The following is a 26804-nucleotide window of genomic DNA, read 5'->3' on the forward strand; positions in this document are numbered from 1 at the left end:
TTTCATATTCATCATGAAAAACAATAGTTCAGTGCCGCACTGAAAATAACAAAGAAGCGAGATTGAAAAGGGAGATCTGCTGTAAACGAACACGAGGAAACATTTGATCGGACCGCTAGTGTCGTTTAAAAGCCGTTTTATTCAAGCAGAAACCAGGCCATATGAAAAAGCTCATTTAAGGGTTGTTACCACAACAAAACTTTTAATAATTTGAACATTTTTTTGCATTACAGCAATGAGAATTCTTGCAGGGAAAATGTGCTCGACCGCCGTTTTTTCTTTTGATTTTGTGACTTCTTTCAGGTTTTGTGAGATTGCACTGTACAGAAAGCACGAATTCGAGAAGATGCGCGTATTACGCTCCGGCATTCACACAGCTGTAGAAAAAAAAGGCATAGATGAATACGACAGCGGTGTCTAAATATTAAAATAATAATAACAACAACGGTAATAAAACTAACAGTCAGAGAAAAAGAAATCTTATCGTGTACTGGATCAGAAATCAAGTTACCAGTGTTCCAACTACAGTGCAATTATGACCTTGGCCATCAGAAAGAAATTTCAAAATGCTTTTTTTTTTTTTTTTTTTTTTTTTTCCTTTTAATACACGGCTGTAAAACAATTGATAATATCGTGAGTCGCTCTACAAGAAACATACACCGAAAAAAAGATCAGAGAGGACGCAGAAAACACACCAGTTGTTCATTTCTACAACAAAAAATAAAAATAAAAAATCGCAGCCCATGACAGTCACTCATTCGTCCTTTATTCTATAGAGTCTATAGCTCGGTTATTGTACAGTTATATTGGCTACTCGAAACGGATCACTGCTTATTCGTTTTTTATGTGTGCTCTGCCGGATCTGTGTCGTCGGGTTTGTTTACGTTAAAAAAAACGTCACTTTTTTGATCGTATCAAATATTCCAGTCCAGGTTCAGCTGAATCCCGACGCGTCCGTAAAAATCGATTTCGATTGTTTGATCGGTCGCTGACGTGATTTCTCTCCCCCGCGCTGGCCGTCGTCGGGAGGAAGCGATACATTCCACAGCGTGATACAGCAGAGGATCATGTCAAGTGTTCGTGTTATGTGCGTTGGTGACGGGTCGTCATTTAACGGCATGCTCGGATGCAGATTCTCTTCGGCGAACAGGACATTTCTCGCAAAACAGACACGTTTATAAAATACCTGAATTTTTCTGACGCATGATTAAAAAAAAAAAAAAAAAAAAAGGAACCCCTATAAAACAGCAAGAGTTTGAGCTTATTAAGTGTTGAGATTATGGCTATACCATACCTTTTTAAGCCGAGCGCACGCGATATGACTTTTTCCTGTCAGACTGTGCAGTAAACGTCAAGTCAGACTGTACGTATCATATATCGTAGTTTAACCTTGAGTCTTAGCTCACAGCATTAACAAATAGCTTTATTTTTGTTACAATTTCTTTTTTTTGGTAAAATCACTCATATTTGGTGTTATTAGTTTTTTAGGTTTTATTCATGTTTATTATGTAATCATGTTTTGTATATTTAATTAGTTTATTTAAATAATTACTGTAATTTTTTTTATTATTTCTTTAATATTTATTACAATTTATTCCATTAAATGTCACAATAATAATAATAATAATAATAATAATAATAATAATAATAATAATAAATTTTTTGAGAAAGAAAAAAATCTGGGTATTATTTTGTATCCTATCGAAGCACACAAAAAAAAAAAAATACCCAAGATGTGTCTTAGATGGCAAAAAAACTATTGAAATTTGTTTATTAAAATAAAAAAATTTAAGATTGAAGAAAATCATCATTATTTTTATTAAACTGATTAAATTAGCCATATTGCAAAAAATAATTGTACTTTTTTTATATAAAATGTTATAATAACATAATAATATTATTATTAAAATAAAAGGTTTGTCAAAAAATTTGGATTAAACTAAATTTTGTACTTTTTCTATAATTAAAAAACTTGTTACATCACCATTATTATTAATATTATTAAATTTGCTGAAAGGGGGAAAAATTGTACCTTATTCAAGTTAAAAGAAGTGTTTTACCCGAGATTAGATTAGATGGCAATCGACATGAAAAATCGTAGCACGTGCACCCGGCTTTAGTTTGTTCACACCATTCAGAGACCCAGCTGGTCTGCCGCTAAACCTTAGCTTTGATCGATAGCTTAATAAGGTGATCTCATCCACACCGAGAGTGTTTGTATCAGGACAGAGTGCGTTATACATTCCCATCTACATTTGCGCACCACAGACGATCATCCCTCGCTGAATACCAGGGTCCTCGGGAGTCCAGGCTCTTTAGTGATGCTCGACCGTACGGAAGAGTTCAGACCCTAGTGCTCATCAGGGAGCGGACAGTGAAGCGGTTCCCTGTCCAAGGCACAGGCTGCGGTTCAGAGGGTGATACGGGCACAGTGATGTTTGAGCTTGCAGGGCAGGACGCCTCTGTTCAGCTGGTAGAACTCCACTAGTTGCAGCAGGTCGGTGAAACGCGTGTGTCCGTCGTCCAGGCTGTAGAAGAGCTCCCCGTTGTCTTCAACCTGACAGGCACACAGCGAATGCATTTATTGCCACTTTCCGTCAACACGGTGCGCTTTTTAAAAGTTTAGTTTCGTTTTCCAATAAAACATTAATAAAACATACATTATTTGAAACATTTAAATACTCCTAACACACACACACACAGACACACACTCTCTCGTACACACACACACACACACTCTCACACACACACACACACACACACACACTCTCTCACACACACACACACACACACACACACTCTCTCACACACACACTCACACACACTCACACGCACTCACACACACACACACACACACACACACTCTCTCGTACACACACACACACACACTCTTTCACACACACACACACACACGCACTCACACACACACACACACGCACTCACTCTCTCGTACACACACACACTCTCACACACACACACACACACACACTCTCTACACACACACACACACACACTCTCTCTCACACACACGCACTCACACACACACACACACTCACACACACACACACACACGCACTCACACACACACACACTCTCTCGTACACACACACACACACACACTCTCTCACACACACACTCACACACACACACACACACACACACACACACACGCACTCACACACACACACACACACGCACTCACTCACACACACTCACACACGCACTCACACACACACACACACACACTCACTCTCTCGCACACACACACACTCTCTCACACACACACACACACACTCTCTCGCACACACACACACACACACACTCTCTCTCACACACACACTCACACACACTCACACACACACTCACACACACACACACACACACTCACACACACACACACACACTCTCTCACACACACACACACACACACACACACACACACACACACACACACACACACACACACACACACACACACACACACACACGTACTCACTCACACATACTCACACATATATATATATATATATATATATATATATATATATATATATATATGCATTTAAAAAAACAATGTTACCAAATTTACTGTAAGACAAAATTACTACATTTCTTTAATATATGGAAAATAAATTAATAGTGTCTATTTATTTTTCATTGAATAATATTTTTCTTTACACTGACGAATAAAATGGTAAGAATGATATAAACAAAATAAATAAAATAAATAAATATATAATAAATAAATAATAAAAAAAAATATTTGATATCATATTTCTAGAAAGCGTCTGTAGTTAATGTGCGTTAGCGCAGGCTTACCGGTACAATCTGAAAGTGTTTGATTTTCTGAGTATGGCACAGTGACAGAACAAATGTCCTCGGGTTACTTTGACTGTCCCTTACCAGAAACACCCTGAGAGAGAGAGAAGCAGATGACTTTTAGACATGAGGCTTCAATTCAGTGCATCTTTAAAAACAAGCGCAACACAATACTAAAACTATCATAATTTACTTGATCTTCTGTGATTGAAAAATAAATAAACAAATAAATAATTATATATATATATATACATATATATATAATTATATTATATTAATCCATTTATTTGTTTATTTATTTTATATATGCATATATATATATATATATATATATATATATATATATATATATATATATATATATATATATATATATATATATATATAATAAAAATGATACAGTAAACATAAATACGGAATATACCCATCAATGAGGCCCTGCTGAGTGATCAGTTTGTGAGCCTCGTCCCGGGACAGTTTGCTGTGAAACCACGGCTGAGCCACATGGATAGCTAGAGAAGACAATCATATCCTTGTGTCAGACAGAAGGAGGATCATCAGGGTTTGAGTCTATTTTGTTGAAGTGTGTTTGTGTGCTGACCTATGCTGGACATGGAGCTCTGAGAGGTGGACGGACTACCATGAGAGCTCAGCCTGTGACAGCTTTTCCTCTGGAGAAGAAGAGAACACACATGTACGCTATATGTAATCCTTTTTTAAGACTTGTCCTTGGTGGTCTGAACAAACAATGCATTAAAAAAAAAGACGTCGAAAAGTACAGTAATTCCAGTTAATCGTTTACAATTAGTGTAAACGTATAGTTCACCTAAAAATACAATTTCTGTTAATTCTCTTTTAAACATGTTTTAAATGTAAAGCTGGCCACACCAGATGACGTCTCGAAACGTCACACACTGCTTGAAAGTTTTGATATTTTTGGAGCTTTGGTGTCTGCTGCCAACTTCACATTTAAAAGATTACATTTAAACTTATTTTTTAGTCACGCACCCATTTTTAGCTTGTGCGTGCCTTAACACGAATGGTTGATGGTATAGTTGACGGCAGCCATTGTAGTACATAGTATGGGAAACAAGTCAATGGCTACCGTCAACTGTTTGGTTACCAACGTTCTTTACAAAGTCTTATTTTGCATTCAGCAAAAGAAAGAAACTCATGCAGGTTTGGACCGAATTGAGGTCGAATGCACAGATGCTGTAATAATATCTGTGCACGATGCTGTCAGAATCTAGCATGTAGCGTGTGGTTACCCTCCACGACAGACCCTCCTCTACAGCCACTGACAGCGCCTCGGACGGGTTCTCGATCACCCGACTCTTGTGTCCTGAGAAGTCCATGGCCACCAGTGAGTTCTCAGAGATACTCCTCTGAAAACACATGCAGAGATGCAATAGTGAATATCAACGAAAACATGACCAGATTAAATTCAGCATCATATTTGACCCTGGACCAATTAAGAGACGGCGCTTTTCCCGCCAAAGATGAGTTTTTACGAAAAGCCCTAGCGCATGTCCCGAATGGGTTACGGGACATCCCGGGTCTACCGGGTTAAAAAAAAAAAGAGGTGATCGTCATAAACGCAAAGATTAGAGAAAATGTAGATATATATATAATAGATCGTACATGTAGATCATGCATGCAGATCGTGTTTTGACCATTTTGAAACTGATCAGACACAGAAACGTCTCTAGTTATGTCGTGGATAGATCGATAACCCGGCGATATGAATATGAATATTTACGTATGTGTGTGTGTGTGCGTAATCTATATATAAATGGAGCTTGTGTGTATATACAGGTGCATATGTATATATATGTAGCCTAAATGTGTGTGTGTGTGTGTGTGTGTGTGTGTGTTCTGTACACTGAATGCAATTTCAATTATTCATATAATTCCTTACAGGTGAGAGCATATGATACCTGGATGCATTTTGCTTGAATTTTCTTAGTTTTTTTTGTCCAAAATGTTGTATTTCTGAAGTGATGACAAAACACGAGCATATAAAGATAAAATAAAATATTGTCAAACTAATCAAATTTCAGCTGTAAAGCAGCTCTACACATAACAGTGTTTTAGACCGTCTGTGTTTTCTAACAGTTAAGTATGCTTCTATTTGTAACGTGTTTCATTTGGGTTTTTTAAAAAGACTCGTATTATGACCGTCGCAGCATACAAAGAAAATGTGCGCGTTCAAAGTCTAGTGTGACTGCGGCTTTAGTCTGAGAGGGATTTTGTTATTTTTCTAAATGAACACTGGTTACTTTGTTCAGGCTCCTCTTAGGGATGTTAAGTTGTTAAGGGCTTACACCTGTGCCGGCTTTCGAGAGCACACTCACTTATCAAACAAAAGAAGCGTTTCCTTTTCACGCTGATCCCTACAGCGAGAGAAGCAGCGATTATGACTTCTGAAAAGTCCTTAATCTCAGCCGTGTGTTCATATCCATACAAAAGCGGCGAGGGTCTGTGACAGTGTGTTTCTCAAAGTGGATGAAAGCAAATCCAGACGCAGTGAGCCGAGTCTCATGAAACCTGTCGAGAACGTGTCCGCGTCATAAATTCAATTTGGCCTGTTTTGCAAATCAAGTGAATCATTTCGAGAATCGAGTGAAGCTCCTGTTGATGCTGTGACTGATTCGCACAGTGACATTATTTTTATGATGAATAAAACTCCTTGTTAAATTAGATGCTGTTCATGTTTTGATAAATGAGGTTTAATTAACTGGATGGTTGAATGCGCGCATGGTGAAATGTCAGGGACTGTCTTCGAAATGAATGTCAATTTTGATTACAGCATAGCAAAAAAAATACATATATTTAAATGAAAGTATTTATGTGTCACGATAGTGTCAGTACAGCCAAAAAAAGTACATAAACATGCATTAAAAGGAGCTGGCATGTAGTGGAGATTTATTAAATGTACATTTTTATGCGATTATTTTTGTGATGAAATATGGGGGCCATAAAAGACCGTGGTTATTTTCTCTTGTATTTTTCATAGTCATAACATAACAATTTTCTAGGTGATTTTGAAATTACAAAAGCTATTTCTCTCTTTCTAGTCATCTGTAAACCATTTAATCATCCTCTTCTATACGTATCCAGTCACTTTGGTCTCTCGACTCGCCTGGCGATGAAATTGACCACATTGACCCTACAGTGCATAAGACGGTAGTGTTGCAGTCTTCATATCAAGTGTCACTGATTCAGAAGTCTGCATATCACTTACAGACATCAAACTAGAACATTATGCAGGATACCGAGTTTATCATCTTGAACATTTCACCTCGAGCCGAGACACTGCAGGTCAATATGGTAAAAAAAAAATAGTTGATTGATTACACCGATAATTGCACTTACTGTATTACTAATTTTGTATTAACATTATGTTGAAATATTTAATGAAATATGTGCTAATTTGCATACATTTCAAGAGCAAACGTCTAAACACTGAACTTATTTAATTTTTTTGGTGAATCATCAAGCAAATTATACATGAACAAATCCCTCTGTAAAAACCTTCAAGATATAGAGAGGAATCAAAATGTAAAGTTTGGTTGTGTTTGGTCCGTGCGGGAAAAAAAGAACAAATTTTGAGAATTTTCAATTGTAATCTAGTGATAAAAACAGAGAGAGTGCTATCAAACAAACACAAGCGGTGTATTTTGGATGTTTTATTTCCACTAGTCCGAACTGAGTGCCTGCAGTGTCTCCGCTTAAAACAATGAAGTGCTTTCTAATGAAAAAAAAAAACCTGCCAAGGATGTGCCGAGCAAAAATGACAGTATTTCAGTGCTGGTTTGCACTTCGTGACTGTAACGTGTGTTTATGGTTACCATAGAGTCTCTCGGTGGTTTAAACCTTGTGCTGTGCTAAACATACACGACAGATATAGACTAGAGTTTGTGGCTCACCATTGGAGAACTCTTCTGCTTCTGATAGGGCTGGACGAAGTTCTGGTAAAGCTGCATGCCGTACTGTGAACAAACAAACAAACGCGTTACAGCTCTGTTCCACATGATACATAGACAGCTACCTTTCGAGCGAGCATCCAAACTAAAATGGAACCTCAAGAAGAATCTGATTTAGAATGTTTGCGTTGGAGAAGTTACTTTGTAGCAGCAGCTTCTCGGGATTCGTAGGATTCTGTAGTGACTGAACTCCCAGGTTAAAAAAAAGCTATTCGTTCAAGATTAATGACGAGACTGAAACTGTTAATGAAGCAAAATCTTAATGTTTTGAATTATTTTCAATCAAATAGTTATTTTTTATTCAGCATTAAACACATTTACAGTGCCTTGTGAAAGTATTCGGCCCCCTTTGTGACCTTTTGCCACATTTCAGGCTTCAAACGTAAAGCTATAAGAACATTTTTTGTGAAGAATCAACAACAAGTGGGACACAGTCATGAAGTGGAACGAAATTTATTGAATATTTCAAACTTTTTTAACAAATAAAAAATGGAAAAATTGGGCGTGCAATATTATTCAGCCCCCTTAAGTTAATACTTTGAGTCGCTTTGGGGTATGTCTCTATCAGTTTTGCACATTTTTGCCCATTCCTCCTTGCAAAACAGCTCGAGCTCAGTGAGGTTGGATGGAGAGCGTTTGTGAACAGCAGTTTTCAGTTCTTTCCACAGATTCTCGATTGGATTCAGGTCTGGACTTTGACTTGGCCATTCTAACACCTGGATATGTTTATTTGTGAACCATTCCATTGTAGATTTTGCTTTGTTTTGGATCATTGTCTTGTTGGAAGACAAATCTCCGTCCCAGTCTCAGGTCTTTTGCAGACTCCATCAGGTTTTCTTCCAGAATGATCCTGTATTTGGCTCCATTCATCTTCCCGTCAATTTTAACCATCTTCCCTGTCCCTGCTGAAGAAAAGCAGGCCCAAACCATGATGCTGCCACCACCATGTTTGACAGTGGGGATGGTGTGTTCAGGGTGATGAGCTGTATTGCTTTTACGCCAAACTTAACGCTTTGCGTGGTTGCCAAAAAGTTCGATTTTGGTCTCATCTGAGCAGAGCACCTTCTTCCACATGTTTGGTGTGTCTCCCAGGTGGCTTGTGGCAAACTTTAAACGGCACTTTTTATGGATATCTTTAAGAAATGGTTTTCTTCTTGCCACTCTTCCATGAAGGCCAGATTTGTGCGGTATACGACTGATTGTTGTCCTATGGACAGAGTCTCCCACCTCAGCTGTAGATCTCTGCAGATCATCCAGAGTGATCATGGGCCTCTTGGCTGCATCTCTGATCAGTTTTCTCCTTGTATGAGCTGGAAGTTTAGAAGGACGGCCAGGTCTTGGTAGATTTGCAGTGGTCTGATACTCCTTCCATTTCAATATTATCGCTTGCACAGTGCTCCTTGGGATGTTTAGAGCTTGGGAAATCTTTTTGTATCCCGGCTTTAAACTTCTCCACAACAGTATCTCGGACCTGCCTGGTGTGTTCCTTCATTAGTCATTTGGGTCAACAATGGATCATTCAGAGATCCTCACTGAACTTCTGGAGTGAATTTGCTGCACTGAAAGTAAAGGGGCTGAATAATTTTGCACGCCCAATTTTTCCGTTTTTTATTTGTTAAAAAAGTTTGAAATATCCAATAAATTTCGTTCCACTTCATGATTGTGTCTCACTTGCTGTTGATTCTTCACAAAAAATTACAGTCTTATAGCTTTATGTTTGAAGCCTGAAATGTGACAAAATTTCACAAAGTTCAAGGGGTGCAAATACTTTCACAAGGCACTGTATGTCACACAAAAATAAAAAACAAAAAACAAATGCTATTATTTTAAACCCTGTTCATCAAATAATCTTGTTTCCAAAATCAACAATAATCAGAAAATATTCTTGAGCAGCAAATCATTATATTAGAATGATTTCTGAAGGATCACGTTACACTGAAGACTGGAGTAAGGATGCTGAAAATTCAGCTTTACACAGCAGGAATAAATTACATCTTTAACATACAGAAACAAACCACATACTTTAAAAACAAACATGATGCGCTTTCTGTCTTCTCGTCTTGAACAGGAGCGCTTCACCGAAATTTAGTGAAAAAGACATCATAAATAAAAAAGCTTTAAATGAGCACATGACAAAATAAAAAAGAAATCAAACAAAAACTCTTTTTATCATGTTAATCCATGAAGGTGACTTCTTCCTAAAGGCGCATCTGAGAAAATGTACCTTTGTGACACTTTGTTTATTAGTAAATCATTCAAATATCTTATTTCAAATTATTTGCTTTGCTTTCGCTTTATCCTATCGCGCGCACTTGAACGCAGAACTCTCTCTCTACTTATTTTGGTGAAAGCAACTCGATAACACAGGAGTCATGTGACGCACTGCGATTTTGAAACAGTAATATTGTAAAATAAGGAATTACTTTTAAATAACAGTAACAAGTAATAATGTATTGCAGTTTGAAAGTAACTTGCGCAGGAGTCTCAGTTTGATCACGGAGAGATACGGCAGGGACAAAGCTCACAGAGAGTCGGAGACAGAGGCAGTTCTCACCTTGAAGAGGCGCATGGCTGTAACCCAACACGTCCTGGTTTGCTCATCATCCGCACAGAGCAGTTTCAGATCACGTGCTGAGTTCAACTTGCTTGCCTGGAGATGAGAACACATCAATACTTCATCAGAGCGTTTATGTATCTATTTGAATGAACACTACATTGCATGTAGAAATGCATTACACAGATCTCAGTCAATGCTGACAGTATATGTCTCTTATTTCCATTGCAATGTCTGCTTTTATTTCATAACATTATTACTGTACATATACTTTTTTAACTTATTTCTCAAGTACAGTAAATAAACATATTTTGTCGCTTTAGCATTTTAGTGTATAATCGATCACTGTAGCAAGAGCTTCAGAGTCATTTTCTTAAATAACAAAATTGCAATCAATTCCTATCTATTTATTAAGCATCCATATAAGCCGTTCAACGTACAGTCATTATCGTAAGACTTTAAAAAATATATTTTTGCTCATATATTTTCCCACTCTCACACGCACAGCAGAGCAGAGATCGATGGTTCAACACAAAAGAAACATTACAAAGTTCGCAACGGATAAGGAGCCAGACAGGTTGTTCGATAGCAGTTTAATATCACCCACAATAAACAATAAATCTGAGACATAATGAGGCTTATTAAATCATAAAATCACTGGTAACGCTGACCTCGACGGCTGCGGTCCTGAATAATCAAGTATTACAGTGAGACTGATTGTAAAGTCTGCGCAAAAAGTCAAAACACTGCGTGATCTGAAGAATGAAAGTGTATTGGATTACCTTCACACAGAAGCCGTAGTCTGTCGGGGCGCCGTAAACTTTTTTGGCAGATAATAACGTGTAGACGTCGCTGTCACTGAACTCTGCAATGAACTGCAAGTGTCTGGGTTCCTTTAGAAAAGAGGAAATAGTGATAATACAACATTGAAATAGGAATTCACAAAATGAATCTATTTACAAAACAAATAAATGAAACACGTTTCTTCTCTGTTATGCAGTTAAGTTAGGGATCAGTTTTACGAAATATTTGCTTTCATGTGATTATTAGATATATTATAAAACAGAAAAGCCTCTGCTGCTCACCAAGGCCGCCTTTATTTCATCTATAAAATATATCATTAAAATAACTTTTTATTTAAATGATCAAATTTGAATGATCAAAGCTGAATCATTAGTAAGAAATTGTTATAAAATGCAGATTTGTTGCTCATGAAACATTTCTTATAATTAATAAGTTGCTTCCTATTTTTGTGGAAACCGTGATGCTTTTCCAGCATTCTTTGATGAATAGAAATCCAATCTTTTGTAACATTAAAAGTGCTTTACTGTCACTTTAATTTGTTCTCGATGAACGAAAATGTTCATTTCTTTACAAAAAAAAACATTCTTGACAGTAACGTGTACTACCAAAGGTCTGTGGTTTTTACTGATTTATTTTATTGATGTAATAATGCACTTTTTTAAGCTTTTCGAAAAGCTTCTGCTCTCCAGTGGCTGCATTTATATTTTCAAAAAACACAGTCAAACAGTAATATTGTAAAATATTTAGCATTGTGCATATTTTAAAATGTAATTTACTGACTTGTTAAGCTGTATATATAAAGGTGACTGATTGATGCTCCAGAAAGTATTGTAATATGCAGATTTGCTGCTTAAATATAAAACGTTAACAACAATATCAAATATTAACTTCGAAAGTCGCCTATCATAACAGTCAACCGAGTGGCTTTCCGTCACGGCGGTAAGCTGCTGTAGCGAGGAATAAATCCAAACATGTGAGACATGAACGGCATCCGACAGACCGTCAGGACGCGAGAGACACGGCTGGAATTTGTAATGTGATACAGAGAAGAGAACGTGCGAGCGTTCGCAGGCTCCTAGAGACAAAAGGCTTGACTTGTGCACGTGAGGAGGGACCGGGAATCAAAAAAATGTGCACGCTTTCAAACTGGTTATCAAAAGTAGAACAGAAGAACATTTCTCTGCTTCGCACCTCAAAGTATTTGTTATTTTACGTGTTTGAAGTCTCTCCCAGACTTTAAGTCAACGCTGCGAGCTCGAAGAGAGGCCGGCTTCAGTTACATCGAGGCTGTAATGTGCATATCCGTGGCGAGAGATACGTGTTGCAACGGCAGGAGCTTTATCTCAGCAGCGCCGCTGGTGAGGCAGAGAAAGCGCAAGGAGGGAGAAAGGCAGAGAAAGAAAAGCAAGGGAAAAAAAAATCCACAAAGCCAGGCTTTGTCTCACCTTTATAAGCCTCGCCTGTCTCATTTCCAAACCGACGGAGAAAGACTAGAAAGGTGTGCACTCACAATCTAGCACGACTCTTTTCACCTTTGACAAAAAATATATAACGGCCAAAAGTACAGGGGGGAAAAAAAGCAAGCAGAATCTTGTTGCTTGGCTGAAAAAAGTCACTATTTGTTCAATACAGGCACATTAGGATACGGAATTGTATATAATAAATAATGAAATTAAATGAAATGATATACAGAATTAAGTAAATAATGAAATAAAATGTAATATTTCATTTGAACATAATTCAGAACTGCGCCGGTTGTGGAATAATTTCCATTACGACTGTCAATTTAGTTAATAAATTAGAGTAAAAGTAAATAAAGTTAACGTGTTAGTGAATCTCTTGATAGAATTTTATATCTCACTTCTGAAATCATGTATTAAACGCCATTTTCTATCACGACCCTATCTTGCCTAATTTAACAAAGAAAATATTTGCGCATTTATGATACATAATTATTACGCTCTACATTTTATTAAAAACTATGCATAAATTAAAACTTTTAATTTATATAAAAGAAAGATTCCTTCAAATTCTTATTTTAGAGGAAAACTATTTGTATATGTATATAGGAATTACTATTATTGTTATAAATAATAATGTTAAGAATTGTTTTACATTTTGCAATTAAAATATACATGTATTAATAAAAAAAAAATATGAATGGTCAACATTTTGTACAAAATTTCAGTATAACTTAGGGTTAATATTTTTATTTTTATCTGATGCTGTATCCACATCAATGTGTGCCGGTATAAAATATTAAATAAAAAAATGCATTTGTGACATTAAAAACACCAACTATGAAACAAAGATTTTTAAAAGTAAAAAAAAAAATATTTATATTATTTACATTATTAAAGATGCATGCATATATAGTATATGCCCACTATTTCTGGACACATTAAATATTGTGACAAGAGAGTATGAAAAGCTTTTTATGAGAGTTTATTTTGCAAAAGTGCCCACAGAAGCAGCCTGATATCATGAAGTGGAGAGCGAGCTCCTCTTGTGTCCTGAACAAAAGCTCTATTGTGGTAAATACAACACAAAAAAAAAAGGGAAAGCATAAGAGCGAGGGCAGAGCGGGTTGGCACAGCAGTGCGCGAGTACACAGCTCACCTGTTGTGTGACTTTGAAGGGTTCAGCTCTTGGCGTACCAGGAGTGTTACACAAAATCCGGCTCGACCAGTTTTACTGAGTTAAGCCCCATAAAGCTGCACTGTTAGATCTCACTATCTCATCTAGTAACGAGGCAGCATCAGATAAGAGTCAGAACCTATCACCTGAATGAACCCGGGATATTCAGCATAATCTCGCAACTCAAGACACACGGCTCACCTTTAAGGGATTCTAATAGTAAGAGCAAGTGGTATTGCGAACGATTAAAGCTAATCCCTGCAGACCGAGATCAGAGGTGGAGAGTTTTAGCGAGGAACCGCGAGCGGAACGTGACCCGTCTCGACTCACCTTTGATGTGCCCTTGTTGGAGAAGTAGAGTCCCGATCTTCTTAACACAAAGTAGAACTTCTTCCATGATTTCCTGCCGTGCTCTTTGGCGTGGAGGAACCCGTGAATCTCAGGACAAGAGCTGGAGCTGAGAAAGGTCTGCAGGAGGAACGTCAGTCAAGAACGTATTTTTATCACAAATAATAATAAGAAGAAATTCATAAAACTTGTCAAATATCATCAATGAATAAGCAATGATACTGTGATGAGAACTATCAATAATAATAATAATAATAATTCATTTTATCATTCATTTAATTATTTTTATTATTATTATTATTATAGTTAAAACTTAAACAATTAAAAATTGTTCTCATGGTTCTTGGTCTCATTACTACACATAAAATAAACCTATAAAAACATTTTTTTAGTTAGTGGCAAAGGCAACATTTGTTCATATGTAGTAAATAAACAACTAAGAAACTAAACTGAAATAGAAATACATATAAATAAAAACTACATAAGATTTATAATTTTATAATATTACATAAAAATTATTGAAAAGAATACAAATAATAATGACAAAACTGAAATTTGAAAATGAAAAAAAAATAAAATAATGAAAAAAAAAAAAAAAAATATATATATATATATATATATATATATATATATATATATATATATATATATATGTAGCCATGCATTACAACAGTGGGTTTTTTGCTTTGTGACGAGGCACACCTGAAGGGGATTAGCCTTTCTCATGATCTTGACATAATGAGTTGTCTTCTCGAAATCACACCTGTTTTTTTTTTTTTTTATAAATTGTTGAACACGGCCTCAACCTTCACTTTCCCCGCGGCACGACGAGGACACTCAGTTATAACAACTTAATTTTCTTGTGATTTCAACTTGACAAAAGTGGTTCTGTCGCTTCCTCCGTCACAATATATTTATTTTTACAAATGCAATGCATCAGTTGCACACTGTTTTTTTTTTTTTTTTTTTTTTATAAATTGTTGTTTTCTCGTTATAACAACTTAACAAAAGTGGTTCTTTTGTTTTATTTTTATTGCATCGATTCACAGAAGCATCAGAAGATCGATTATTCCACGAAGCCGTGTAATTGTTTTTAAAAGACAAAACTGTCCCTCAATATACACATCATTAGTAATTCATATTAAGTACAGACAAGAAGATGAGCCCATAATAAGAACGTAATGCGTGTTAATTCAGTGTTTTCCTCCCATAGAATACTACGGATAACACCTAACGCTGATTAATGCACTAAGGCAGTGCTTTTTAAAAAACTAACTCAGTAAACACATCATTAATAATGCATTTTATGTACACACAAGCGAATAATCCCATAATAAGAACGCAATGCATTTAACACGCTAATCATTTTACCCATAGAGCGTTTCTGTAGATAGTCTGTTATAACTTATTAATAATGTGTTTAATGAGTTTGGTCTTTTGGAATTCATCCTGTGCCTGTCACTCTGTGCCTTTATTAATAATATAAATGATAATCTTAGATGGAGATGCTTACCTGTATAAGTTGTGAGTGGTTCATGATTCCATTGGTTTCACTGGATATAGACACCATGTGCTCTGGGAAAAAATCCTGCAACGACCCACATGATCTATAAATACGTTTTATCACAGCATTTTTACCGTTTGCTGTCTGTTTCTGTGCAGTTTCACCTATTTGACACTCAAATTTCAATTCAGTCGGCCGGGTGTAAGGAGAGTTTTACAGATACTATAAAAGAAAGCACTTAAAGCACCTTTGTTAAATCTGGTGTTAGGATCTGTGACCTTTAAAATCACAGGAGTTAGTGATCTGTACTTGATTATTTAGGCATTACCTTGAATTCTTAACCAGTAAAATTAAAGAGCCCTATCTCGTGTCTGTTTCAATCGTTAATGACCTTGAATAGGTAACCCTGGATGTTTGGCTAAACCTCAGCAAATCAATTATACATTAGCAGGACTGCATGTGTCCGGATGCACACACACACACACACACACTTACAAGAGGCTTCTTGAAGAACTCGTATTTGGCATAATTCTTCCTGAAGTACAGACAACACTGTGAGTCCATTCCCCAGCCTGACTGAACCTCCATAACCGACTCATGGTCTTCAATGGTTCGCTCTGGAAATCACAGACAAGGGGTAGTTTAGTACGTGCTTATGAATTTATGAGCCATGCACTTTCACTAAAGCACGATATGTGCATTAAAGAACATAAAGTAAAATGTGTAACCTATTTACTAACATAATGCAATTAAAAGTGGATATTTAACAGAAAAAGAAAATGTTGGATGGGACTTTGTAACCTGAAAAGTGAATTTTTGATACAAGATTATGACAAAAACAGGATGCGTTAAACTGATCTGAGTAACAGTGAAGGCATTTATAATTTTCCAAAAGTTTGCATTTATATTTCAAATCAATGCTGTTTTATTGCGCTTCAGAGTCCTGAAAAAATATCAGTTTCCGCAAAAATAAAAAGCAGCACACTTGTTTTCGACACTGATAATAAGAAAAGCAAGAAAATTAGTTTTTATGCAGCGTGTAAGGGAACGAAAGCATCCTGCAAAGTTTTAAAGTGCACCGTGTATAATGTTATTATTTCTCAGAAAGAAAGAGTTGACTATGAATCACCGAAAGGAGCCATTTTAAAAAAACGAGTCCCGAGCTGTTTCATGTTGATCATGTTGTCAACATGAAAAATTTGCATGTGAACGAATGAAAATGCGAATGAAATGTTTGCCACTACGTGATGCTTTTGGAGCGTTAAAAGCTCCAACGCACTTCTTTAAATGACAACCAATCACTAGTGGTTTTTAGAAAAGAATCAATGAATGAACCGTTTGGGAGTTGCCGAACAAATGAAGTAAAAATAAATGCATGTCGTAAGAAAATGAAAGTGTTTTTTGACCTTGCGTGCAGTCTGTTGTCGGGGACTCCTAAAGCTTATCCAATCAGGATCTGAATGAGTTTAATTAATAATATGGTATAGTACCGCCCTCGTTTGTTTCCGGCTTTAAGTTTTACCGTCCCACTACACCGTGGGCTTGGCAGATTAATTATTAACACTCTTTTCAAAAATTATGCCTCGATAATGAGCAACCTTCAATAGCGATGAGAGTGATGTGTGGGGGAGCTCGTTATTCCACTTTATCATGAAATATTATTCAGCTCCTGCAACCCTAAATGCATGTTTAATGACTGAATGGAAAGCGTCTGTTTAGAAGCAGCCATCTGGAAGAGTTAGACTACTGTTATGTCATACTAATTAATTCCCATAGCGTTACTGCAGCGAACGGACAGATCTTCACTGCAGTACTGCAATAATCCTGTTTGCGATGGCTTTGACCAAAGGAGCTATACGTCATCTCCATGCTGTTCTCTTCGTGGTTTCTCCTGGAGCCCGATTCTATATTTTTTGTCTTTTGATGGAGCATTCAGTATATCTCTCAATATTTGTGTATTTAACGATATTTAGAGTGTATAGGCTTAAAAGACAATCATTTTGAGTCACTTTAGTCAACGCGTCAATCAATAAAATGCATCTGAGACAAAAATTAAAACAAAATTGGTTCAAAAAATACAACCCACCTAATATTTAGCAAGTGTTTGCATACACAGATGTGTCGTTCACAGTAAATGATTCTCTTACGATCAAATGCCAAAATGTACTGTATGTCAAGATGTTTACTGCATAAATCTGGAAGTTTAAGTCAATTTAGTCAAAAAAAATTTGGCTGGCATAAATGTTCAAGCATAACAAAATTGACGTACAAGTAATTTAAACTTAAATTATATTACACATAAAAATTAAGTTAAGGTTAAAGCAATACAGTAGTTCGCCCCAAAAATGAAAATTCTGTTATTATTTGCTCATCCTCAAGTAGTTCCAAACCTGTACGAATTTCTTTGTATTATTTTGAAAAAAGTTTGTAACCAGGCTGTTTTGGGTCACCTTTGACTTCCATAGTATTTTTTGTTCCTACTATGGAAGTCAACAGCCTTGTTACAAAATGGTTGCTTTTATCAAAATATCTTCCTTTGGAATGCAGTTTTAAACACAGGTACTGACGAGGTACTAGATCAGTGACACGGGGAACCGGGCAATTAACAGTAAATATGACCAAAGCAAGTTAGTATTATTATTATATATAGGCTATGAATATGAATGTTTATGAGAAGCATGAGAGTATTATCACACACTGTATGACATGGGGCGTCCGTGCAATAATTTTTCATTTTGCAATCATTTATTTATTTTCCTGCGGAACTTAAAATAGGACACTCCCACCTTTGAGTTTATTAATACACGATTAAAATGTCTTTTTTTACCCTGATGCATTCATAATCATTACTTTAGCCTTTGAGGCAAGCTTTATGCGTGCATTGGAGTGCGGACTAGACTATAATACGCCTAAATGCCAATATTAAAAGATGGTTTAGTAGGTTAATAAAGTAATCACTCTAATATAATCATTCGACTAGCTGACTAAGAACATTTTTAGTCGGGGGCGGGACTACAGTCGCCTACTTGGCACAAGAAACCGATCAGGTTTTTAAAATAAAATGCTGACATTTTGTGCAACTGCATATTATGTCACGTTGTATTGCATTGCAGCAGTTATGCATGTCTATATGAGTTGAAATGAATTGGTTTTATAGCTCAGAGCGTTCCTCGTCCTGTGTGAAAGGGCCCTAATGAGTGATATGTTTTTTATTTTAATATTTTTAATGGGGGTGCTTTGGTTTTTTGGGGGGTTCTGGAGCACCTGCTAGCCGTTCCCTAGCTCCGCCACTGAGGGTGAGTAAATGATGACAAAACTGAACTACTAAAAGTGCAATTCAATATTAATTCAGCATCAGTAACTTAAATGGCACTTGAAAAACACCAACAATTCTGTGGTTTCACTCGTTAGAGAATAAGATGAGAAGATCCCGGTTTGGCCTGTCCTGCCAAGTGTTCACACTAGCACTGAAACTCCTGCAATGAGACAGGTTACAGAGAAGATAAATAATGCAGGTGGCATCTTTAACCCCAGCACGAGGAACGCCATGCTAGAATGTGAGCAGACGGAAACCGGCTCTGCGTTTAAATAATGCATCTGAATCAGCTCTGATCTAGCTGGAACTAAGAGACTAATTGACTCATGAATGAATCATTCAGACCAGCTTCGTGAACTGGATTCACTGAAGAGATTCAACTCAAAAAAAGTAATCTGTGAATCAGACATGACTTCTGCGCTCACGAACTTCCATCAGAGCATCTAGAAAAGCTAGGGCGGATGTGTGTGTGTGTGTGTGTGTGTGTGTGTGTGTGTGTGTGTGTGTGGATAGATGAATGGATGATAGAAAGATAACTTACAGTAGCACATATAACACATATGACCTGGACCACAAAGCCAGCAAGTGTTATTTTTTATACATCATCTGAATGCTGAATAAATAAGCTTTCCGTTGTTGTATGTTTGTTAGGGTCATATTTGGTCCAGAAACTCTAAATAAGGAATCTGAGGCTGCAAAACAGTGAAAATACTCCAAAAATTACCTTTAAAGTTGTCCACATGAAGTTCTTAGCAATGCTTATTACTAATAACAAATTAAATGTAAATATATTTACAATGGGAAATTTACAAAATATCTTCATGGAACTTGATCTTTATATGCTAATCATTGTTGGCATAAAATAAAAATGGATCATTTTGACCCATACTATGTGTTTTTGGCTATTGCTACAGACATACCCCAGCAGCCTAAAGGATTAGTTCACTTTCAAACTAAAACTCCTGATAATATACTCACCATGTCCATAATATGTCATTAAGTTGAAAAGGTCACGCGTGACGTAGACAGAGGTATTAAGTCAGTGTTTACAAATGTGGAGATCAAAAGTTGTTGAATATTCAGTGACACATTGTCTCAGTGTCTTTGTGCCATTTTATTGTTTAAAATTTTTTTGGACTTTTCATAGACTGTACTTTTGACTACGTCAAACCTACGACCTTTTTAACGTAACGACGTATCATGCACATGGTAGAAAAGAGCAAATGACAGATCGTTTCGCTAGATAAGACCCTTATTCATCGTCTGGTATCGTTTATAGCCTCCTGAAGCTGCACTGAAAACGTCATTTTGACCTTCAACCTTTTGGACTCCACTGAAGTGCGCCCAATCCTGGAACGTTTTCATAAAAAAAACCTTCATTTCTTTTCGGCCAAAGAAAAAAACCCCATAAACAATGGGATGACGTGGGAGTGAGTAAATGTTAATGTGAACTAATCCTTTAAGACTTATCCACCAGGTCACATTCAACTTTCATGCTTGTTTGCCTGCATTACGTTCAGCGGCGATGTAGCAAAAAGATTCAATTGGTCTGGTTGTTGCAATGTTTTGGTTTTTAATTGCTGAGAAGCTTACCGATACTCAGGTGCGGGATCTGCTCAAACAGGGTCCAGCTGTGGTCGTCAATGCAGTGGTTCTTGAGGATGAACAGCTGGCATATGTCCCGGGCAGTGATGTCACTGGGCACCTCCACCGCACGGCTGGTGTTGTCTTCACTGTACACTTTGATTACCTGCAACACGTTAGAGAATAAACGACACCAGTGAGAGGCTTTGGCAGCATTCGGCAATTCAATACTAACTTGCTTACTAACTAAATAAAATAAAGTTCAAACTTTGGGTTTAAGATTTTCTAAATCTTTTTAAAAAAGACATGCCTTCTGATTACCGAGGCCGTATAAAAAATACATTAAAATCAGTAATACTGTGATTTTTATTTATTTTATTTTTACATTATAGTTCCTAATAACTGTTTTCTATTTGAGTGTGTATTATAATATAATTTAATTAATTCCCTTGCTGCAATTCTCAGTTCTCAGGATCATTACACCAGTCTTCAGTGTCGCGTGATCCTGCAGAAATCATTCTAATATACTGATTTTTATCAAAAAAAATTTTTTTTTTTTGCAGAAACCGATGATTGAGTTATTTTTTTGAATAAAGAAAAAAGAGCATTTATTTAAAATTCAAATGTTTTGTAACATTACAAATTATGTTACTGTCACTTCTGATTAAATTAAATGTGTCCTTGCTAAATAAAACTATTAATTCCTTTACAAATACAAACAGACAGACAGATAGATAGATAGATAGATAGATAGATAGATAGATAGATAGATAGATAGATAGCCAGGTTTGTGTAAAATAGGTCAACGTTTAGCAGGAAAGAGATGTTTAAAAATGCTGATATTACTTAAAGTTTATTCATCATACTGAAAACAGAAGGTCAAATCAAGCGCACTGCATTGTGGGATACATTACCCCACATAAGCTCTGTTGTATACTGAACATTTTAGCAAATCTAACACTGCAGGTCACAAAAACCACGTATGCGCAGTAAACACGCTACATACCGCAGCTGTAGCAAGAGTAGAAAGCTTTTTCAAACACAGCCACATTTTTACATGCAAGTTTATTAGTTAATCTGCCATTTAATCGGATACCATCCCACGAGAGCTAAATTTCACCTCATGTCCTATATACAGCATGCAACAACCCGTTCATTCAAAGTGCAGGAAGCCTGCGCTGCAGAAGAAGTCATGAATGTTCCCTTTCATCGCTGCTTTAGTTCCCTGCTATAGCTCAGAAACCCTACAGGCTGGAGAACTCAATATCATCTCCGAAACCTTGTTTTAAGGCTGTTAGAGTTTCATTTGTCAGCTTGAAATGGCTCTCAAACGATCCCACAGAGGAGCAGAGCAGCCCTCCGACCGATCGCATCGATTTCACTCGCACACCTACAAGAAAAGCACACATAAATTGCTGTTTCAGAGCAACTTACCCCTGTGCTGGGCGGCAGGCAGGGCTGTGATTTGGGACAAGCTCGGCAGCTTATGTAGGGCTGAGTGCACAGCATTTCTTAAGAGTTGAGCGCGCATAAAACATAAACGCAAGTATCTGTCGGAGAGCTCTCTCTCTCTGTCGGCATACGAGCTCAAATGAGGTAATTAGAGAGAGCGGCTCAGTGCAGCCTCCGCTGCTGCATGTCACCATGGTTCTGTCCAATCACCTGCCACCGTTTATCCGTCGGGGGTGAGTCCCGCTCGTCTGCCCCCAGCGCGCACACACACACACACACACCGGAGGGGGAGGGAGGCAGAAAAGTCACAAGGTTTGCCCCACCTACCTATTCACACAGGCTTGACAGGCCCCTGCCCTTTGCATAAATCCCAGCAAGCAATTAGAAAAGCGCTGGTTAAACGCGAGATCCGACGGGTCAACCCGGGCTGATGGGTGGAGTTGGGGGGGGCGAGAAAGTGACACTTCTGATATGAGGTGGATTTTCCTGTCCTCAACATGTATGTCAGGAAATAACATTTGATTATTAGGGTTTAATCGCAATATTACAGATATAGTGCAAATAAAAAGGAAATTCTGTCACATTTATATATATATATATATATATATATATATATATATATATATATATATATATATATATTCTTTAGTTTTTTTATTTTGTTGTACTTTTGTAATTTCTTTTTGTTATTGTTTTTAACATTTCTATTTTCTTTTTCTATTTACGTTTTAGTACTTTAGTACTTCAGCTTGTTTCAGTTCAGCTTAAGTTTGTTTCATTTAAGTTCAAATAGTTTTTCATGCAAAATTTCTATTTTATTTAGCTATATTTTTGCTAGCAGTTTGTATCATTTTTTTAAACAATAACCCTGCTGCTGTAGCTCCCAGAACTAAGTTTAGTTCATAATCATATATTCACATTTTAAAATGAATGTCATATTTTTTTATTTTATTTTAGTATTATTTATATGCTAGACTAATAGTATGTATTACTATTTTTATATTTTATATTTTTTTTTATTTTATATACATATTTAATTTATTGGTGGTAATGTTGTTGCAAAATAAAGTCCAATTATATTTTTAAGTTAATTTTTATTTTAGACATAACTGAACTGATTCCATGCAAAAAATGGGGTTGTGTGGATGTTATTTTAAATGATAATCAGTTTATAGGGTTTTCTTATGTCCTTAAATTCCAAAAGTTACTTTAAGTGACAAACGGCAGTTCCGAAATGACATCATCCTTCAGGAAGTGACATCATTCTAGTGGGAAAACCTATCAAAAGGTAGGTTAAAGCTTTACCTCAAAGCTTTACTGTCGTTGCATAAACAAAAGTCATAATTCATAATGTCTGTTACTGTTATGCTGTTATCAAAATATGTCCTTAAATTCCGAGACATGCGTATCAATTTCTTCAAAGTCTGCGGAGCAGGACTGACCCTGTAAGGTATATGTGAAGAGCACTAGATGGGGGTTGAGAGAGTGTGTGTGAAAGGCAGATTGGTAGGGAGGACACGCCAGTCCTCTTTCAGAGAGGAAAAGGAGGTCAGTGCTCCCCAGCAGGGCCTGGGTTAGCAAGCTTTTCAGCCAATCACGGTCTCCCACAGTGACATCATCTCCAAATGAGGTAAACGATCCACTGTTTAATCAGTAAGAGAGACCTACAAGCCACAAAAAAGACAGAGAGGAGGAGGAAAACCCCTTGCGAGGACCGGCTCTATAAATCTCCCTGACAAGCATTTACCAGACCTAACCTGCTAAAGTCACAAGGTAATAAAACAAGCAGGATTCTTACAGCTTCCTTATCAGGGTAAATACAAACAGTCCTTAAAGTCTGTGAATGAGTAATGGACGGTAAAGTTAAAGAGTGGCTGGTACAATGCACTACAAGGAGAAATGTGATATTTAAATGTGTTTGGTCTTTGAAAAGAAACTTTAAAGGAACAGTTCGCCCAAAAATTACTATTTGCTAAGAATTTACTCACCGCCGGGCCAATGAGCTTGAAACAGACTTAAGGAAATTTTGCATTGCATCACTTGCTCAGCAATGGATCCTCTGCGGCGAATGGGTGCCGTCAGAATGAGAATTAAAACATCACAGCACTCCAGTCCATCAGTTCATACCCTGTGAAAAGCTACACATTTGTAAGAAAGCAATCTGTAATTAGGATGTTTTTAACTTCAAACCGTCACTTCTTGACCAAAAGCCAGTACAGAAATTTTAAAAAATGTTTCCTCCTGTTGTCCTCTCACATCAAAATCCACAACATATTTGTTTGGAAATGTTTTGGACTCATTTTGTTCGTGAATGCTGCTTGATCTGCGCATATTTCTCTCCTGATTCAGGAAAGATGACATTTTCATTCAAGGAAGCGATATTATCGATTATGCATTTAAGCTGGAAACAATGGCTTGAAGTTAAAAGGTCTTAATAAAGGATTTGTTTCTTACAAATGTGAAGCTTATCGCATCACAGGACATTAACGGATGGGCTGGAGTGCTGTGGATTACTGTGATGTTTTTATCAGCTGTTTGGACTTTCATTCTGACGGCACCCATTCACTGCAGTGCATCCGTTGGTGAACAAGCGATGGAATGCTAATTTTTCCCAGATCTGTTCCAATGAAGATACTCATTTTATTTCCTGAGGATGAGTAAAATAATATCACAATATATTCTAATAATACATCATAAGTCACATAGTCACACTTTCAGATTTAAAACTTTGCAGGATGTTTTCATTCACTTAGAGCTATGTTATACACTACATAAAAGGTAATTTTCCACAATCCACAATAGAGGCACTTTAAAGCAACTCCTCATCTCAATAAATTAAAATGTTGTGGAAAAGTTCATTTATTTCAGTAATTCAGCTCAACTGTATTAAATGCATTTAGTGCACACAGACTGAAGTAGTTTAACTCTTTGTTTTTTTTTTTTCATTGTGATGATTTTAGCTCACATTTAACAAAAAGCCATCAATTCTTTTTCACAACATATTAGAATATGGTGACATGCCAATAAGCTAATCAACCTCAAAACACCTGCAAAGGTTTCCTGAGCCTTTAAAATGGTCTCTCAGTTTGGTTCACTAGGCTACACGATCATGGGGACTGCTGATCTGACAGTTGTCTAGAAGACAATCATTGACACCCTTCACAAGGAGGGTAAGCCACAAACATTCATTGCCGAAGAAGCTGGCTGTTCACAGAGTGATGTATCCAAGCATGTTAACAAAAAGTTGAGTGGAAGGAAAAAGTGTGGAAGAAAAAGATGCACAACCAGCCGAGAGAACCGCAGCCTTGAGAGGATTGTCAAACAAAAGCGATTCAAGAATTTGAGTGAACTTCACAAGGAAGTCACGACCTACAGTCGTCGTTTTCCTCTTCCTAAGCCTTCCTGAACCACAGACGCCATCAGAGGTGTCTTACCTGGGCTAAGGAGAAGAAGAACTGGCCAGTGGTCCAAAGTCATCTTTTCAGATGAGAGCAAGTTTTGTATTTCATTTGGAAACCAAAGTCGTAGAGTCTGAAGGAAGGGTGGAGAAGCTCAAAGCCCTCATAGTCCAGTGTTAAGTTTCCACAGACAGTGATGATTTGGGGTTCAGTGTCATCTGCTGGCGTTGGTCTATTGTGTTTTTTGAAAACCAACATCACTGCACCCGTTTACCAAGACATTTTGGAGCACTTCATGCTTCCTTCTGCTGACCATCTTTTTGAAGATGCTGATTTCATTTTCCAGCAGGATTTGGCACCTGCCCAACACTGCCAAAAGCACCAATGTTGGTTAAATGAACACGGTGTTGGTGTGCTTGACTGGCCAGCAAACTGACCAGACCTGAACCCTATAGAATTTATGGGATATTGTCAAAATGAGGAAAAAGAGAAACGAGATTAAAAAAAAATGCAGCTGAAGGCCACTGTCAAAGAAACCTGGGTTTCAATTTTTTTAAATAGTGAATTGGGGGGGTTTGTTAAATGTGAGCCAAAATCATCACAATTAAAAGAACCTAAGACTTAAACTACTCCAGTCTGTGTGCACCTGTATATCTTAAAACAATATAATATCTTAAGATCTTTATCTTTATATGACCTTGGTGTGAACTGGGCTTTAGAGGCCTTAGAAATGTGCATATATTAAATATAAAAGGGTTGCCTGATGTAAGCAAACCCGGGAAGCCTGGGTTTCTCGGTTGTGATTGTGAGGTGGTTCATGTGCACTCAACTAATAAATATTGTGACACGACTAAAGACAGCACGAGACTCGCTGGCTCAAGGACGGGAACATAAAGACCAGTTTACCAGCCCGAATGAACCTTGAACTGCTCTTCCACAGCTGCAGTGCTATCAAAAACACTACCTCGTGTTCCTTCCATCCATCATCCATCCATCCAACCATGCCAGTTTATCTCGTTCTGATGCATTTAGAAGAAAATACGTCTGATTTTCACTGTGCTTCTGAAAAGCATAGATGTCATTTTCTATACAAACTTAAAATATTTAATATAAAGTTTAGTAAAAAATGGCTTTCAGATTGCACACTTGGTCAATGCACACCAAGATTATTAACAAAAATAAATTTCCATCCATCCATCCATCCATCCATCCATCCATCCATCCATCCATCCATTAATCCATCCATCCATCCATCCATCCATCCATCCATCCATCCATCCATCCATAGATTTGGATTGGATCTGGAGCTGATCTGAAAGACTAAGTAGGTAAATAGCAGAGGTCAGTGAGGTCACTCCACTGTTGTCATTCGTCATGTCATTCTTTTTCACTGAGAGTTTGC

The 26804-nt window shown here is 37.0% G+C and overlaps 2 protein-coding genes across 4 annotated transcripts in view; one reads left to right on the top strand and one right to left on the bottom strand.

The window, feature by feature from the left end:
* LOC122362980 (extracellular calcium-sensing receptor-like) overlaps positions 1–26804 on the top strand; it is a 166342-nt gene that overhangs the window by 89033 nt on the left and 50505 nt on the right.
* Positions 1887–26804, bottom strand: part of LOC122362982 (growth factor receptor-bound protein 14-like) — a 43193-nt gene continuing 18275 nt past the window's right edge. The window contains exons 1-13 of one of the 3 annotated variants that reach the window (XM_043264817.1): positions 21987–22209; positions 20562–20718; positions 16148–16269; positions 15662–15736; positions 14131–14268; positions 11142–11252; positions 10360–10455; positions 7749–7811; positions 5088–5204; positions 4421–4490; positions 4244–4331; positions 3820–3913; positions 1887–2557 (exon numbers count right to left, since the gene is read on the bottom strand). In XM_043264817.1, the coding sequence (XP_043120752.1) occupies positions 2411–2557; positions 3820–3913; positions 4244–4331; positions 4421–4490; positions 5088–5204; positions 7749–7811; positions 10360–10455; positions 11142–11252; positions 14131–14268; positions 15662–15736; positions 16148–16269; positions 20562–20718; positions 21987–22061 (1353 nt within the window). In that variant the 5' untranslated portion in view covers positions 22062–22209 and the 3' untranslated portion in view covers positions 1887–2410. Of the gene's footprint in view, positions 2558–3819; positions 3914–4243; positions 4332–4420; positions 4491–5087; positions 5205–7748; positions 7812–10359; positions 10456–11141; positions 11253–14130; positions 14269–15661; positions 15737–16147; positions 16270–20561; positions 20719–21986; positions 22210–26804 lie in introns of those variants that run through there. The other 2 variants (XM_043264818.1, XM_043264816.1) reach the window with 2 other exon arrangements.

The sequence above is a fragment of the Puntigrus tetrazona genome, chromosome 18 (assembly GCF_018831695.1).
Source record: "Puntigrus tetrazona isolate hp1 chromosome 18, ASM1883169v1, whole genome shotgun sequence".
Taxonomy (NCBI): domain Eukaryota; kingdom Metazoa; phylum Chordata; class Actinopteri; order Cypriniformes; family Cyprinidae; genus Puntigrus; species Puntigrus tetrazona.